The 19,211-nt window shown below is 41.5% G+C and overlaps 1 protein-coding gene across 1 annotated transcript in view; it reads right to left on the bottom strand.

Annotated features, from left to right (window-relative positions):
• FIG4 (FIG4 phosphoinositide 5-phosphatase) overlaps nucleotides 1–19,211 on the bottom strand; it is a 252,711-nt gene that overhangs the window by 80,938 nt on the left and 152,562 nt on the right. The window contains exons 18-19 of the mRNA XM_018569658.1: nucleotides 12,850–12,997; nucleotides 12,652–12,735 (exon numbers count right to left, since the gene is read on the bottom strand). Of these exons, the coding sequence (XP_018425160.1) occupies nucleotides 12,652–12,735; nucleotides 12,850–12,997 (232 nt within the window). The remainder of the gene's footprint in view (nucleotides 1–12,651; nucleotides 12,736–12,849; nucleotides 12,998–19,211) is intronic.

Below are 19,211 nucleotides of genomic sequence, written 5' to 3'. Positions count from 1 at the left end.
TCTTTGAGGACACTTCATCCGGAATGTAAAGAATTTGACAGCTCAGTGTTTAACTGTCAGTTCTTAACATTTGGGGTCAGATTTAGCAAAAAAACCTATAGGGGAAAAGAGGGGCAAGGGGACATTGAGAGTAGTCAGTAGGCTTTTTACTGTTCAGCAAACCATGAAATCCAAATTCTGTTCTCCAGTTTGGTGGTTTGTACTGGTAAAAGATATTTCTGCATATACAACAAAACACATGCTGCCTCCAATGGTGCATTCCAACTGTAGTTTTTTTTTCCCTAAAATTATTCATGTGACACAATGGGCAGAGCTTGTACAAAAGGGCATCATTATTCATGCACGTCTACAGCATTTTCTTGACTTCCCAAGTGGAGATGTACATTCCACTATGCCCTTCTGTCATTTTGCTTTTTGATTCATTAGCATCAGTGTGAGTGAGTGGAGCACTGAGGAGAGACCATCAAACTGGCCTATGTGCTTGAACTATGTTTGTAGTAAATTATGAGAAATCATAAACATGTTGCAGTCATGATGGTTCAAGATGTTTCAGTTGAGATATCCTCATATCCTTACACTGATTCTCTTGCTGAAAGTCTGCCAGTCACATTTATATGAACATTTATTTTTGCTGGCCTATTTAAAGCAGAAGGCAAGGCACAGACATTTCTTATTATTTCTAATATGCTAAAAAAAGGTTATTTCTGATCCAGTGTACTTAATGTGCAAAACATGGTACTGTAAAATTCATACTTTTGTGTATGCTGGATATTACAACCCAGGGGTGCAAAATTTTTATCGCCCAATGCCCGGGACATGCAGTTCCAGGCGCTGGGCAGGTGTTGTTTTTCTACCGTTAGCCCTGCTGTGGGCAAGCAGGGCTAAATGTAGAATGGGGAAGCCGCCGCTTGTTTTGTATAAGTGATCTGGGTGGCTGTACAGCTGCTCAGATCAGCAGCCTTATTGTCCATCCCCACCATCCCCCCTCCACGGTACGTCCTCCCCCCCGTGAACCCTCGCCATGTTTTTTTGGGGTACCCCACTCTTCTGGGAGACCCGGGACAATGACAATGATTTCCCCGATCTGCTCTGTGTGATCAGTGACACGGAACCACTGCATTTGCAGCATCCCCGTCTCGGTTGTCACACACCGGGCTGCGCAGGAGATCCAGCACAATGCTGTGCTCGATCTTCTGTATTGGAGGACAGGCTCCATAAAGACAACCTGCCACCTCCAAGGGCTATCACATAGGGGCTCGTTAGCCCCTGCGTGATAGCAATACATTTAGGTGAAAAAAGTGAGAAATAATCCTTAAAAAAAAGTGATAAAAGTAAAAAAAATTAAATAAGAATTAAAAAATTAAAAAAGTGAAGTAAAAAAATTTGTGATAAAAAAATAAAGTAAATAAAAATGTAAAAAATAAAAATTAAAACGTCATAAAAAAAGGAGAAAACAAAAAAAGTAATAAAAAAATAAAATTAAAATAAAATAAAAAAAAGTGTAAAGTGTAAAAAATTATAACATAAGAAAGCTCTCATACACGTAAGCACTAATGCCGACCCCTTCTCCGCTTGGACATTTACCAGAATTCGGCCTGGCGGGGCTACACAAGAGAAATGTTACGGTGTATGGCCAGCTTTAGGCAACATCTCACCAAAAAATTAAACTCTTTTTGCTGTGAATGCCCAAAATTTGCCTAGTATTCTCAATGTAAATTTCTGAGAAAAGAAGTGGACTGTTTACACATGCAGAAGTGACATATCTGTGGGCATTCCATACATTGATTATGTACAGAATTGTCTTCAGGGTGCCATATTGGAAGGAAACGATGTTTCACAGAAAATGAAAGCATTTGCAGATTGGAATGGAAAGGGAATTTTCAACACCATTAAATTACACAATGGCTTAGCATATAGTCATTTTATATGTTATATTTCATTTAAAGACTTTCTTTAACAGTGAGAGAATAGAATGAGTGATAACCTGTGCACCTTTTATTTTCTATTCTTCCGTTATATAATTCTCAATAAGGCTGCTGCAGTAAAATATCTTGCCGAGGGCAGGTTCACACCATTTTCCGGACCAGATCTGGACCAAATCTGGTACGCAGTGCATTTTGCAGCGTTTTTACCGTGATTTTGTTGCTGAGCTGTATTTTTTTTTGTTGCTTATAATTGACTTTCAGGTGCGTTCCAGTGTGTTTCCATGCCTTCCCGTGCTTTCCAGACCAGACAAAATGAGATATGCAGTATTTTTCTGGTCTGGAGATGATCTGGATGAGGTGTGAATGAGCCCTGATACCTACTTACTATTTACTTACTTAGATATGTCCTTGAAGCACAAAAGGAGACAGATGAACCATGGCAAGGATATATTGATAATATTACTCTCTACACCAGAGGAAGGCAGTCTCAGCATTCCCATGAGGCACTGCAAGACTGACAGCCATAGGCTTGACTCCCAGAGGCAAGGGCATGATGGAACTCATAGTTTCATCACAGCAGAAGTGCCAATGTTGCCTACCCCTGCTCAACACTCTCTCTATACATTTGGGTAGTCAAACTCTTGTACTCACATGAGTACCTATGTGTTAACACATTTTGTAAAAGTAACTGCAAAAAATGTAATCTCTACAGACAATCATGTAAGTATTTGGCTACCAAAACGTATAGCAAAAAATGTGGCTTTTGCCTTATGATGCCCATAAACACACTAACGTGGAGGTTTTTTTGTTCCAGCAAGATACCTGTTCCACCAAAGACACTTGTAGGGCTTGTTCACACCATGTCTGTTGAGCTATGTTTTTCTGCACACCACCACACATATAAAGTGTGAACAGGACACATAGAGAACAACTGTTTGCTATGTGCCCTGTTCATACCATACATGTGGGGTGGTGTGCAGAAAAATGCAGCACATCGTACTTGGTGTCAACAAGCCCTTAAGAGTTTAGCATTAATCTCCTAGTCGAGGGCCAAGATACCTATGCAGAACAGGGCTTATTTGGGGTCAAGGGTTAATTTAGGTTAGCGGCTGGTCAGAGATGAGAGGGTTTAGTTTACCTTTTTGTGCTAAGATTAGGGTTAGGTTTTAGGAGGAAGGTTAAAGGAGAACTGTGAGGGGAGTGATTTACACTCATGCACATAGTTAGAGCCAACCTGTGACAAAGAAGCTGTCGCAGGTCGGCTCTATTGATCGGGAAGTGAGCGAACACATACCGTCGCTCGCTCACTTCCTGATCATCTCCCTGCAGAGAGCGGTGACTGTCACTCAACGCTCCCTGCAGGGATTCCCCCCTTTCCGATCCTCCAGCGCTCAGTGGTGGTACGGACAGCGGGCACAGCTGGCTCTGCCTCTAGGTAGGCAGAGCCAGCTGTCACTCACGCAGCTGGGTGGATCCAGACAGTATTGTCGGGATCCGTCCTGGCTGCGGCGCTCTCATGGGTCACAGGTGGAGGTTAGTATATGTCCGTGACACTCAAGAGAACTATGGGGAAAAACACTTACCCCATAGTTCTCTTTTAAGCATTAAGAGTTTAGGGAGAAGTATTAAGAGCTCACATTAAGTAGTGGTTAAATATTAAGAGTGTAAGTGGCAGGGGTTAAGTTGTTGGGTTGTTTAGGCATAGAGGATAGTTACAAACTTTAATATTTTGTTGAACTTTGCAATTCTCACTAGTTTTTGGTGCTGAAAGCCATGTGTTGACAACTTTTAGCACAGGAGGTCCCCCCCCTACAAAGCAGTGACACCGGCTCTTAGGTTTGCATCTTCTAACCTGGCTATTGAGTATTAAAGTGGACTTTTTCTCTGTCAAGAAAGTTGTCATCCACAAGTATGAAATTTATAGTAACTGAATATGCAATGTAAAAATTATACTAATTATAAATAAATAAATTGTATATATATATATATATATATATACATACACACACTAAGGATTCAAATTCTACTAGTATGGTCCACATTTCATTCTATTTGTTAGTGGCTAACAGGAAGCAACGGACTACTGCAGCTGCCAATAATGACCTCCATAAACTAATTGAGTCAACATAGTTTCTTCCAAGAACACCTGGTTCTACACATGCCCCATTGTGCTTTTGTGCAATTTATCTTCTTCCTTTGAATTTATACAAACAACAAAAACAGATCTGCTGTGTTAATGAATGAATCAGACGCTATGTCCCCTAATGACAGTCGCAAAGCATTGCGTTTTGTTTTCTAGAACATATCACACATGTTGCAGGCAACAGGGCATCATAAAGGAATTAATGAACATTGATTTGAATCCTCCTTGGGGCAGTACAGAAATATTGGTGAATGATTCAAGTTTGACATGTTTTTTACCTAAAGTCGATCTATGGGCAACCGTCTTCCCTGCCTCTCCCCCATCACTGTGACATCATCACAAGTGCAAAAGGACTCACAGTGACAAAGCAAGGAGGAGAGGTCCTGACATCACTTAGGCTGGGTTCACACCTAGGCAACAGCATTTTTGCACATTTTGATACACGTTTTTTGCCTGTTTTATGCACATACGTTAAACCGCACGTTTTTGTGAGCAGCGTATGTAGCCACGCAGCTTAGAAGTCCTAATGGCTATAGTAGCTGGAACGGGTGACAAAACTGCAGTGAATACAACAGACATGTGTATTCTTACTTGAATACTGATGTCATTTGTGTGTCCTCCAGATCTGTGCAGTATTCCAGTATAAAACAACTTCTGCATGTTGCCTCAGTGCAGAAGTTTTCTGTAAAAAACACCAGTCACTGCTGATCTCTCTCTTTGTGCAGGGTGACTGGTCTTGTATCTGCCCTCTCCTGTAGTTTTCTACAGGCAGTCTGTAGCGGTGAGACCCCCTCCCACCCCTCTGCTTGTAGAACAGTGATGAGCAATATATTTAGATGAACGTTTTTGTGCTTTAACAAAAAGCAGGAGTTCAGTCTTAACAAAATTCCTTGGGAAATCAATAGGCTCAATTCTCTTAAACAATCCATTGACAACTGGGATGTTCCGGTACCGATACTAGTATCGGTATCGGGCCGATACAGGGCATTTTCATGAGTCGTGAATGTAATGCCGTAATGCCCCGATGTCGGCGCTTTAAATTTTTAAATAGCTTTGGGCTGCTTGTACAAGTAATCCGCCCGGATCCGCACTTGTATAGCAGCTTGCTCGTCCATCCCCCCCTGCCGGCCCCTTCCCCGCTTCTCTAGGGGACCCGGGACCAGGTCAAAGCAGTTCAGGATGGAGAGTGGGGAGCAAAGAAGAGAACATCCATTCTCCGCTCTGTGATCAGTGACACAGGAGCGCTGTATTCACAGCGCTTCCTGTGTCAGCTGTTACAACCTGAGCTGTACAGAAGATACAGCACAATACTGTGCCGTATCTTTTGTATTGGACAGCTGGCTCATAAAGAGAGCCTGTCACCTCTGAATGATATCACATAGGGGATTATTAGCCCGTGTGATATCAATAGAGTTCAACGGAAAAAAAAAGTGATGCAAAAATAATAAAATAAAGTTTACAGTAAAAGAAAAAAGGTTTAAAAAAACCCCCAAAAAGTTATAAAATAAATACAAATTAAAAAACCGACACCGCCCCCCCACACCCACCCCTATCTATGTGCGAATAAACAAATGCGTAGGGCATTGTGTGTGTGGGCCACGTGCTGCCCTCATTCCACTGTGTGCCATATTGTGGTAGCGGGGCAGCAGTGCTCTCTAACACACACAATGCACATTAAAGGGGGAGTTCACTTTTCCAAGTAATTTGGGAAAATGGAATTACCTGTTTAAATCTGGACAAATGCCACCCCCCTCCACTATACTTACCTTTTGGTGAACAGCCCTTCCCCTCTGCCGGTAAGGGTGTACCTTCTGTACCTCTTACTGCTGTCCAGTGTAGCCCTGCACTATGGATTTTGAATTTCACTCAGAAATTGCGAGCACTCCTTGGTCAGTGCAGTCAGGTAACCAAGCTGACCAATGAGAAGCACTTCTTAGCATGGTCAAATATGGTTTTGGTTAAAATAATTTTATGTATCAGGACAAGTATAGTCATGGATTGAGTTACAGTTCTTCATAACTATAAAGAAACTGCCCTAAAATCATTAGCTTGTATTGTTTTAGAAAAAACATGTCACATGTCCCTTTAAGAAAAAGCATTGATTATTGGTATCGGCAAGTACCTGAGGGAAAGTACTTGTACTTGGTCTTGAAAAAATGGTAACGGGACATCCCTAATTAACATCATTGATATATAAGCCACAGAATGGTGGATTGCCCTACAATAACCAGTATAGAGACATCTACATTTCATATTAAAGACCAATATACCATGCACACCTAGCTGATATCATGGAAGATTACTACCTATTCTTCTTCTGACTGATATTCTATTCAACTATCAATATACTGCACATTGTGCCATTGTGCCTAGAAAGCAGGTGGCATTGTAAGTGTGAACAGTACCTAGATATCACTTGTATTTCCCAGACGTTCGCAGCAGTCAAGCAGATGGGCAATTTTTTTGTGTGGCTAGTTTTTTTTTTTTTAGTAATATAGTTCTGAAAATGGAATGACTAAAAGATGATTTTACATCAGAGAAATATTTGTCACAGAGAAACAAGGAAATATAGGAAACACAGGCTTTGTATGTAGTTACAGCATACTAATCTACAATGACTTCTCTCATCACAAAGTAATTGAAACGATGAGAGATAATTACTAGCGCAGTGGTGGTGATAGAAGATCTGCTGAGATGAGAATCAAATCCCTGGCCAATTCTAGCGATGAGAACATGAGCTTGGAGATATGCAGAAACCAAGCCAAAAGAATATCATTTTTTTGTCTCTCTAACAGGCACCACAAGAAGGCCGGAGGACAAGACACATGTTTTATTAAACTCACATATATTGCTTAACAAAGCCATCAGACTTTAAGGATGTGCTAATCCAGTGCTCCCCAACCTTTTTATCGCCGCGGACCGGTCAACGTTTGATAATTTTACCGTGGCCCGCTGAGGGGGGGATGTTGATTGTTTATATTTTAGATTGTTTTGATTTAATAATTTTAATTTAATTGTATTTAAACATGCCTTCAAAATAAAATACAGTTACACCAAAAAATGAAAGCGTTGGAATTCTTCACCTATTCCACCACCGAAAAACTGGGCGAGATTACGTTAAAATGTGTGATCACGTCACTGGTCACACATTCTAACGTAGTCTCAAACTTTGATAGATCACATGGCTACCTGTAATCATTTAATCAGAGAAATAGATTATAATAGGGAACATTACAGTGTAATATTCCCCATTATAATCCACTTGTGTAATTACAAGAAAAAGCATGAAATAGCTGTACACAACTACTATCCCCCCGCCACATATCTATGACCCCTTTACAACCCCCCCATCCACATATCTATTAGGCCTCCTTCACACAAGAAACGGCCTGCACGTACAGCTCCGTGCGGGGCCGAACCAAGTAGCTGCCGGGAAGGAAAGGTGCTGCGTGTGATTAGAACGCAGCCCTCGTCCTTCTCTATGGGGCTACGCGGCCGTACGCCCCCCTATGCTCACCTCATTTGCAGGTCCGTAGGGGTGCGGGTTTTCTGGCCGGGACGCATACATGTTCCATTCCGGCGGCGTATGGATACGATCACCCGCACCCCTACGGACCTGCAAATGAGGTGAGCGTAGGGGGGCGTACGGCCGCGTAGCCCCATAGAGAAGGACGGGGGCTGCGTTCTAATCACACGCAGCACCTGTCCTTCCCGGCAGCTACTTGGTACGGCCCCGCACGCAGCACGGAGCTGTACGTGCAGGCCGATTCGTGTGTGAATGAGGCCTTATCCCTCTACAACCCCCCCCATCCAGATATCTATTACTCCTCTACAAACCCCCCCCCTCCCAACCACGTATCTATTACCCCTCTATAACCCCCCTATCCAGATATTTCTCACCCCTCTACAAACTCCCCCATCCAGATACCGACCGACATATCTGTACCCAGCTGCTGCTGCCTCCTCTCCCCCCTCCCGCGCTCGGACTTACCCAGCCAGGGAGTTGTGTGCACTCACTGCAGGGGGCGGGGCTTGTGACACACACGTCTCCTGTGACTCACCTCCCCTCCCGCCGCCTGTTACTATGGACGCGGCCGGGAGGGGAGGTGAGTCACAGGACCCGCCCCCTCACTGTGAAGCCCGTTGGCAGTGCGGGGCCCCGTGGCCCGGTATCATTTGATCCACGGACCGGTAACGGTCCGAGGCCAGGGGACCACTGTGCTGATCAACACGTTGCGGCAAACTGTTATTTTTGTTTTTATGGTACACAGAAATATTCAAGCGAATAACTTTGTAGCTTTGTCACACTAGCCTACATGCTGAAATGGTCCATTTTAGCATGTGGGCTGGTGTCTGTTTTTTATTATTTTCAGATTTTTGTAACGTTATTCAAATGTTACAAAGTGACACTGAAACAGGCGGATGGAGACTTGCAGTGCAGTGCAGAAAAATGCAGACATGCTGTATTTTTCCAAGCCTCTCTACTCGGCACTTATGATGAACCTGAGTTTGGTGTAAACCCAGTTAACCTGAGTTCGCCCAAGCCAGCTCAAAACACTGACCGCCACCCCGGGGCGTCCCGGGGCTGGGTGACACCCGGAGCGGTAACCGAGTGTCACCCTGCCGAGACGCCATCGCGCACATGCGGCAGTTTTCTGATATCTGCCGGCGACCATCTTGGTGATGGACACCGGCAGAGAGAGGAGGAGACAGTCACCCGGCTGGATAAGGTATGCCGCCGGGTCCCCTCCTCTCTCCTGATACTGTCGGGCATTCGGTCCATGACTGAGCGGCCGACTTTTCAGAGGGGGGTGACACCAAAATGACTGTAAATCATTTTGGTGTCACCCCTCCAATGGTGTCACCCGGGTGCGGGCCGCACCCCTTTGTGACACCACTGCCGCCACCCCATCCTGCCAACCCAATCGGTTGTGAGGAGGCATATTCCTCATTCTGCATCTATACATCACAAAGGGGTGGGAAATGCCCCACCACAACTTCCGCCACAGATTTGGTTGGGAGAAGGGGGCGGTGGTCAGAGTTTTGAGTGGGCTCAGGCGAACTCAGGCCTCATCCAGCCCAGCTTTATCTCTACTCTCTTTCCGGAACCTGGTGTGAACTGGGCATCCGCAGACAGTGTGAAACATGCCCTAAGTGTTAGACACTAGGGGGTTCATTTATAAAAGTTATAAGCTATACACCAGGCGGATGTTGTTCACAAGGCACTAGCTCCCCTAGAACTCCTATACATGTCAGCACCCCCTAGGGGCACTATTCCCGTGCGAATGGCATCTGGGCGGAAGCTTTATAACAGAAACCCTAGGAGATGCAAGCCACTGCTTTATAATTTTTATTGATTTCAAAAGCACATGGAAAACACAAATCTATCAATAATGCATAATGGCAAAAAGGTGAACATATACAGTACACAAAGTGCACGCAACAGCAAACAAAACATGAACAAATAAGTAACCTACATGCTATGTCCACCTAAAACAGACATTGAGGGGAATTTATCAAAACTGGAGCAGACAAAATCAGGAACAGCTGTGCATGGCAACCAATAAGCTTCTCTCTTTCATATTCAAATCTCAACTGAACAAACTGAAGAGAGAAGCGGATTGGTTGCCCTGGGCAACTGATCCATATTTTGCCTGCTCCAGTTTTGATGAATTCCCCTCATTGTGTTTTCAGCAGATGCAGCCCATTTTCGGACTGGCTTTTCTAACATTTTTTGAGCGGGGTGGTGCCAACGGGACCACCCATGGCTCGAATCTAGGCCAAGTCTTGCTGCTTCGAGCAGTAAAATTTGAGTCATGTATGGCCAGCTTTAGTTTGTCAATCAAGTTGTGTTGCAAGAGCAATCACAGCAGCTCCAGTGTGACTGAACAGCCGTTGCATTTTCCATTCAGAAATAAAATGTAAGAACACTGTTCGCTGTACTTTGATGTAGCTCCTATGTGCAAATTAAAGGCTAGTCCTTTGATATGATCACAGTGTAAGCTTCATTATTTAAAAAAAAAAAAAAAAATTGATTCCTATTTAACTTCACAGCACACAATAGTAGAGAATTGAATTAAATTTAATGACTGATACTGAGGAAACATTGTATCAATGACAGAGACTATACTTACCTGCCAATACCACTTTGTTCCTGCTTCTCAAAGTCCCAGTGTTCGTTGGTTTAAACCAGGTTAGATCAGGTTTTATTATTATTACAATTTTATTAATCTACTTTACACCTCAAGTGGCACTCAAACTATGAACAAAATATGAACAAACTATGTCCAATGGCCACACTTCTTCAAAATGTTTTTAAAGTTAAATGACCATCAGACTGGCAGATATTTTCATCCTATAATTGTGATCTGAGGATCAAAGCAGCTTCTTTTTTTTTGTATCAGACAATACCAATACAATTTTTTAAACAATATGAATATGAATTTCTGAGTCTTACCTTAGGACTGATTTTCCTGTTTCATCTGGTTTCCGTACAGTAAACGGGCTAGGATCAATGCCAACGTTTTTTGGCATAAAATCTCTGGTAAAATGAAAGCATGAAAACACACATTAAAGTCCATAGATTAATACAACCATGCAATACTTTCCATTTTTGTGTGCTAAATTAAACCTTATTACAGTGGCTTAACTATACCTTGCTGAATTGGCCATAGACAAGCAAAAAGTGTCATCAAAACAGCTCAGTTCATAAGGTCGGAAAAACTCTGTGTAGATATTGGTGTCCTCATCACATTTGTTGAATTTCTTTATAGTCATCTTCTTTAGGTTTTCAGCATTGGGTACTGTAAGAACAAGCATTGAGAGAATAAAATTAACAAAAAAATTTTTTGCTAAAAGCAATTGATATTATCAAACTGTTTTCTCTACCTAATTTGCCAAAAGCTCTAACTCAGCACTCCGATTCCATCTCTGGCTGCAGTAAATACATACACCGGATGCAAGCTGTAGTGTGCTCTCGCTTCTCAGATCAATCTCTGGAAATCAGCGGCACAAAAACAGACGTAGGTAAAATCCAAAATTTATGGAAATGAATCCAAAATCAAATCCAAAGTTCAATGTGCAATATGAACACCACCATCTCTCATGCGTTTCACCACCTGGGCTTAATCATAAGACTAAAGCTTTATTTCTTTTAGAATTATTAATAATAAAATGTGTGTTTTTAATGTAAGATATCATGAAATGAGTAAATATGTGTGAATGGGTGTGCAGACTAGAGATGTTCAGATACCAGTGCCGATACTTGGCATTTTTAAGAGAACTACCAGGGTTGCAGCTGGTGCCTGGCTCTGGCGGTCCACCACTGTCCTGAAATCATTAGTCTGTGTTGTTTTAGAAAACCTGTCACATGTCACTATACAAAACTGTATCAGTACTTGTATCTTGGAGGACTTGGACAAGTATCAGTACTTGTACTTGGAAAAGTGGTATCGGTGCATCCCTAATATATATTTATATAAAACAAATCATACATTAAAACAGGGATGCACAAAACCCAGGAGCTCCATATGCTCCTTAAAATGACAGCTGCTTCCCAACTTTTGAATTTTTCTCTAGTCTAAAAGCTGGAAAAGTATCTGTACTTGTACTCGAGTACGGTACTTGGTATCATAACATAACTAGTGCAGACAGGTTTTTCTGCCATATAATTAGAGATATTCCATTATTTATTGTTTTTGTGTTAGGTGATGTACAATAATCAGGTGGCATGTAGACCCGCTTGCACAACACTCTTAGGATTTACCTTATGGTACTCGCTTTTGAAGTTTTTCATGTATGTCTTAATGTTATAATTCTTCTATATAATAATACTTTGTCCTTATTTGTTTTATTTATTTATCTGTGAACGTTTGTGCCGAGAGAGCATGTGAGCATTTCCAGCAAGTGTCTTTATGACTCATTCTTGTGGCTCTCTCTTAGCTTTTGTATTTACAGCTCTGCTTTAACTTCGATGATATTTCGGCTGGGGAAAGATGCAATTTGTAGTTTCCCCTAGGTTTATATAAAAAATGTTTTTTTGATTATATGGTATACTAGTTTTATTAGAGAGATTTACAATTGTTGATTGCTTAAAGTATTCGTAATCATTACAATTGTTATTATACCGGTGGAACAGGGCGGTACATATAATGTGCATGTAAGAGAAAGGGCTTTACCTCTATGATTAAAGGAGAACTCATAGTTAGAGCCCACGTTTGACAATGAAACTGTCATACCTCGGCTCTATTGATCGGGAAGTGAGCGAACACATACTGTCGCTCGCTCACTTCCCGATCTTCTCCCTGTCAGTCACCGTTCCCCGCAAGAATTCCCCCCCTCTCTGATCCTCCAGCACTGACTGGAGGAACGGACGGGGGAGGGACAGGCACAGCTGGCTCTGTCTCTAGATAGGCAGAGCCAGCTGTCCATCAGCCAGCTGGGTGGCTCTCGACAGTACTGTCGGGATCCGTCCCAGCTGCGGCGCTCTCTTGATCTGAGGATCAAAGCAGCTTCTTTTTTTTTGTATCAGACAATACCAATACAATTTTTTAAACAATATGAATATGAATTTCTGAGTCTTACCTTAGGACTGATTTTCCTGTTTCATCTGGTTTCCGTACAGTAAACGGGCTAGGATCAATGCCAACGTTTTTTGGCATAAAATCTCTGGTAAAATGAAAGCATGAAAACACACATTAAAGTCCATAGATTAATACAACCATGCAATACTTTCCATTTTTGTGTGCTAAATTAAACCTTATTACAGTGGCTTAACTATACCTTGCTGAATTGGCCATAGACAAGCAAAAAGTGTCATCAAAACAGCTCAGTTCATAAGGTCGGAAAAACTCTGTGTAGATATTGGTGTCCTCATCACATTTGTTGAATTTCTTTATAGTCATCTTCTTTAGGTTTTCAGCATTGGGTACTGTAAGAACAAGCATTGAGAGAATAAAATTAACAAAAAAATTTTTTGCTAAAAGCAATTGATATTATCAAACTGTTTTCTCTACCTAATTTGCCAAAAGCTCTAACTCAGCACTCCGATTCCATCTCTGGCTGCAGTAAATACATACACCGGATGCAAGCTGTAGTGTGCTCTCGCTTCTCAGATCAATCTCTGGAAATCAGCGGCACAAAAACAGACGTAGGTAAAATCCAAAATTTATGGAAATGAATCCAAAATCAAATCCAAAGTTCAATGTGCAATATGAACACCACCATCTCTCATGCGTTTCACCACCTGGGCTTAATCATAAGACTAAAGCTTTATTTCTTTTAGAATTATTAATAATAAAATGTGTGTTTTTAATGTAAGATATCATGAAATGAGTAAATATGTGTGAATGGGTGTGCAGACTAGAGATGTTCAGATACCAGTGCCGATACTTGGCATTTTTAAGAGAACTACCAGGGTTGCAGCTGGTGCCTGGCTCTGGCGGTCCACCACTGTCCTGAAATCATTAGTCTGTGTTGTTTTAGAAAACCTGTCACATGTCACTATACAAAACTGTATCAGTACTTGTATCTTGGAGGACTTGGACAAGTATCAGTACTTGTACTTGGAAAAGTGGTATCGGTGCATCCCTAATATATATTTATATAAAACAAATCATACATTAAAACAGGGATGCACAAAACCCAGGAGCTCCATATGCTCCTTAAAATGACAGCTGCTTCCCAACTTTTGAATTTTTCTCTAGTCTAAAAGCTGGAAAAGTATCTGTACTTGTACTCGAGTACGGTACTTGGTATCATAACATAACTAGTGCAGACAGGTTTTTCTGCCATATAATTAGAGATATTCCATTATTTATTGTTTTTGTGTTAGGTGATGTACAATAATCAGGTGGCATGTAGACCCGCTTGCACAACACTCTTAGGATTTACCTTATGGTACTCGCTTTTGAAGTTTTTCATGTATGTCTTAATGTTATAATTCTTCTATATAATAATACTTTGTCCTTATTTGTTTTATTTATTTATCTGTGAACGTTTGTGCCGAGAGAGCATGTGAGCATTTCCAGCAAGTGTCTTTATGACTCATTCTTGTGGCTCTCTCTTAGCTTTTGTATTTACAGCTCTGCTTTAACTTCGATGATATTTCGGCTGGGGAAAGATGCAATTTGTAGTTTCCCCTAGGTTTATATAAAAAATGTTTTTTTGATTATATGGTATACTAGTTTTATTAGAGAGATTTACAATTGTTGATTGCTTAAAGTATTCGTAATCATTACAATTGTTATTATACCGGTGGAACAGGGCGGTACATATAATGTGCATGTAAGAGAAAGGGCTTTACCTCTATGATTAAAGGAGAACTCATAGTTAGAGCCCACGTTTGACAATGAAACTGTCATACCTCGGCTCTATTGATCGGGAAGTGAGCGAACACATACTGTCGCTCGCTCACTTCCCGATCTTCTCCCTGTCAGTCACCGTTCCCCGCAAGAATTCCCCCCCTCTCTGATCCTCCAGCACTGACTGGAGGAACGGACGGGGGAGGGACAGGCACAGCTGGCTCTGTCTCTAGATAGGCAGAGCCAGCTGTCCATCAGCCAGCTGGGTGGCTCTCGACAGTACTGTCGGGATCCGTCCCAGCTGCGGCGCTCTCAGTATATTGCAAGCTATAACTTGCTATATACTGAGCGGGAGGAGGTTAGTATATGTCCTCAAGAGAACTACGGGATAAAAAGGTTACCCCCATAGTTCTCTTTTAAGCCCCTGTGGTGAAACACATGAGAGGCATTGGTGTGGAAGAGATCTATGGTGGTGTACACATTGAACTTTGGATTTGATTTTGGATTAATTTTAAAAAAAATCTAGGATTTTACCTACGTCGGTTTTTGTACGGCGGATTTCAAGAGATTGCTTTCACTACCTATTTTCATTTAGTTCCAATGATCTACAACTGCTGATATAGCCCAAAGTGCTCAGTCTCTGAGGTTTTCCCTAAGTGGATGGAAACTAACAAAGGCTAGTTAAAAAAAATGTGTGCGTCATGATATTTCCTTGTAGGCATTAATAGAGACTTGACATTTTAGCTTTTTTTTGTCGCCCATAGTAAAGGGATCTTCTGGGGGAGTTTGCATAGAACTGGAAAAGAGCACGTTTGGAACAATTGCACTAGTCTTCAAAATGAGAAATGCTCTAATGAGCTACCCCAGCAACTGGAAGGAGATTTCAGTCAATTTACACAACACATTACAGCTAGTGTACATCTGTATTGAAAAACATTGGACTGAACAGTGTGCAAATCTTACCAAAATGTAATTGCTCATATCAAAGAATATTACAAGGAGTCTACCATTGCTGAGTTCTCATGCTCAATGTTAGTTGCCTGGCTATCATGCCGACCCTCGTTTGGGTCAATTACTCACAGAATTTATGCAAATAAGGACTTTTGTCTTTCCTAATCTCCATTGTTCCAGGTTAGTGACTCCGAGAGTATTGAAGGCAGAAGGCCAGTATGCCAACCAGGTAACTTGCATCTCCACAAGCAGATAGCAATATAAGCCTTATATTACTCTTAATCTCCTCCTAATAAAGCTCTATCTTAAGAAAAGTTTACTTTACAAAGAACAATTTATTTTACTTTTCAAAAAGTGTACAGTTGGCTCCATTCAAACAACATCCTATGTATGCTGAAAGGAATACAAAAGAGTTGTAAATTTGTAGAAAAACTTAATTGAGGTCTTCAAATGAAGAATTAAAGTAAAATTGATAGGGGCAGGGATGATTCCTTAGTTGATTGTGCTCAACAGAGATTTGAGTATCAACATCTGTATATTAGACAGGTGAACAATGAAGATGGAACAGTGGATGGAATTAATTGCGTAGAAGAGTGTTCATCTAATACTATGTCAATTCCCAGAGATCACAGTGAAGACCAAACACCTTAACACATGTTTATATCAGAAGAGAAGGTCAGTATACATTTCATATCTCAACCACAAGATAAAAGAAAAAGGAGAGATGATATCACTTGATTTGTAACTGCTGCTCAAGTCTAACATTGTGGTATTTTTCAAAGCTTATTCACCTAACCTCCACAGTATATGCTGCCTTTTATCCCATGTTTCTGTGTGCAGTATAATCAGAGATACAGACTTTGACAGGTCACTCTTCATTCCCCACCACTCTCTGCGAAGGAGACGACGCTTGAGTAACAGATCCTAACTCACTGTCTATGCACTTTCCAGACACAAGCGAGTTCAGAGGGATGCAGAGGGATGGACCATGCTCCCATAGGAGTCAGCACAGGGACTAGAACTGGAAAGGGAGCCATGTTTTTTGTTGGGAAAGTGCAGAGACAGTGAGATAAGAGCGGTCAATCAAGAGTCCATCTCCTTAGCAGAAAGTGGTGGGGAATGAAGAGGAGTGAACTGTCAAAGTCTGCATCTCCGTTTCTACTGCACACAGAAGCATGGGATAAAAAGCAACACATACTGTGAAAGTTAGGTGAATGAGCTTTGAAAAATAATACAAGGTGAGACTTCTTCTTTGAACAGGAAATGGAATGAATAGACCTTAACTTTTACCATTTTAATGTGTCTTGCATGCGCATTACATATATGAAAGACTTACTGATTAAGTAGTAGAAGCTCCCATATAAGAAAAATAGTTAAAAGGCTGGGGCAATCCACATTACAGTTAAATGGTACCTGGACCTGTCCTAGAAGGATAATAAAGACATTAAGATAAAACAAATGGTGCTTATGTACTTAGGCTCCCTTTCCCTTGCCCTGCCAGACCTAATCTAAACATGGTGGTGTGGACCTACAGCACAACTCAAACCATGGTCTAATTGATTTATGCATAGTCCGCTAGCCAGTCATCTTTTTTATTATATTAATGGTGTGAGGAGTGCCACAGTGCTGTGACTTTTTAGCCTGAACTCTCTGCACTAGAGTTAATGAACTGCTGGATTATGACAGCCGATATCATTGTCTGCGAGTCTGTTCATTAAGACAACTGCTGATAAATCCTTTGTAATATAAAAGCAACTGCCAGAAAATATGCTATTAGACAATGTACCAGTGATTCATTTTGTTTCTATTTCTCATATGAAAAGTTCATTTTAAGACATGTCATAAGAAATCAAAAAACATTCACCCATATCATTTAACAGTGTAATCCATCAAACACAATCATGTTAAATACAAAACAAATGTGTTTTATTCTTCTCCCACTGGAATAGAAGCACATTTTAAAGAAAACTGGTTGCCATGAAGACAACAAAGTGAGGATGTCACATTTTATCTGTTTATAATATTGTATGCTTAATTAGGTTTCCAAGCATTCAACATTATCACAGATAGTGACAAAATACTGTAAGAAATGATACATTTCAAGTAGTATTATGTCCTTGTCCGTTTTCTCTTTCCACCTGGATTTATACTGGTACCTGTGATCTGAGGAGACCTTATCGCCTTTTCTGTGCATGGGCTTCCCTCCCCCATTAAGAAGGGAAAAGGCGCATTTGACCTAGCTCTGTGGGTCTACCTCCCCAGGTGAGCACTCACTTGTTGTCATCACTCACTGGGTGGAGGTGAAGGTCTACCTGTATTGTGTGATTATCCTTACCCGAGAGTTACATGCAGATTGGCTGTGAATCATCTGAGGAATTTTTTTTGCACAATCACCATTGTTTGCTTTTGTTTTTTCCTGGGACTCTTTTTGTCTATATTGCTTTTTTTGTCTGTGTGTAGATATTATCTATGCCTCATTTGTTTGAAGGCTCATATATGCAACTCATTTATATACGTTTCAATTTATTAGATGTGTATGATTATTAGCTCGGCACAATATTGTTTTTCACATTTTCCAGATATTTAGTTATATCCTTAGTGCTTGGTAGGTCTTATTTTCACATTTACACTTACTGGCGCTGATCACCTTATTGTTTATTTTTAAACAATAACATACATTGCCCAGCAAAGTATTTCTTTTAAATGCTTGCCCAAACACACACAGTAATCATGTCGACCAAGCAGCTGGCTCTAACTCTCTCAGCTCCATTTCCCTGAACTTCCTCTCAAGTATAAGATCACAAGGGATGGAGCAGTCTCCAGCAACCGTCCATCTACTGGTTTGGAGAAGGTAGGAGGGAGAAGAGAAGTGTGGAGAGCAGGGGAACGGCTTTCCTTGATGTGCCTAGTTGTTTGTGGATACACACAAGACCCTGCAAGGGAAAGGAGCCACTCTAAAATAGGATGTCAGGGCACCATCTGATTCTGCAGAAAGCTGAAACTCTTAAACATCAAGGAGCATGCAAGTGATTTAATCAGCATGTAAGCAGGCATGTATCTGTTAACATCAGACTACCCTCTATCCATCACGATCAGGTCTCCAAAACAGAACTCTTCTCTGGACCTGGACAGTCATGGGTAATTGGACGCACCGCCATTCAGATCCGACTGCCCATAAACTAACATTGGGCTTCCAATCAGATCCACTTGAAAAACTGACCCATCTGCAAGGGGCCTAAGGTAGTCAGTGGTAGTCAATATTGTAACAAAGCTGGAAAGTATTTGAGTAACTTTTTAAATGCAACAGCAAATGTAAAAGTGTATATAAATCCAAATATGTAATACAATTCTTGCACATGCACTTGTAATGTCAGAAAGTTTAATCCTTTATTTTAAATGTCTTGAGGTGCCCATAAACCTTATGACCATCGCAAGACTTTTGTCTCGTACGAGAATCGAGCAGTGTATGGGCACCTTTACTTTCAATTTAACCATACCAGCAAGGTGTATCCACAGACACTTTCTGGCCAAGGGTAACAAACATTTATTCAGTTCAGCTGCAGCATTGTCACACTTTCCTGTGCGCTTCTGATTTGGAGTTCAAATAGCCATGCCAATGCACAGGGCTCTCGTATTTTCTTCTGTAGTCTACCGTGTTTCCCCGAAAATAAGACAGTGTCTTATTTTTTTTTTTGCACGAAATAAGACACTAGGTCTTATTTTCGGGGGATGTCTTACCTGGCTGGGGGAGGAGTGGACGTGGTCCCGCAAGGCGACGTGCTGTTGCCGGTCCCGGTGGATGTCGCTTCCATTGTGCGTGTGTGCGTGCGGGAGCTGCGGCTGGCGTGTGGGCGGGGCAGGAGCTGCGTGCGTGCGGGCGTAAGCTGTGGG

This window comes from Nanorana parkeri, unplaced genomic scaffold (assembly GCF_000935625.1).
Source record: "Nanorana parkeri isolate BGI_ZX_2015 unplaced genomic scaffold, ASM93562v1 scaffold1375, whole genome shotgun sequence".
Taxonomy (NCBI): domain Eukaryota; kingdom Metazoa; phylum Chordata; class Amphibia; order Anura; family Dicroglossidae; genus Nanorana; species Nanorana parkeri.
The sequence above is the reverse complement of the archived record's forward strand: the minus strand, read 5'-3'. Positions and strand labels throughout refer to the sequence as shown.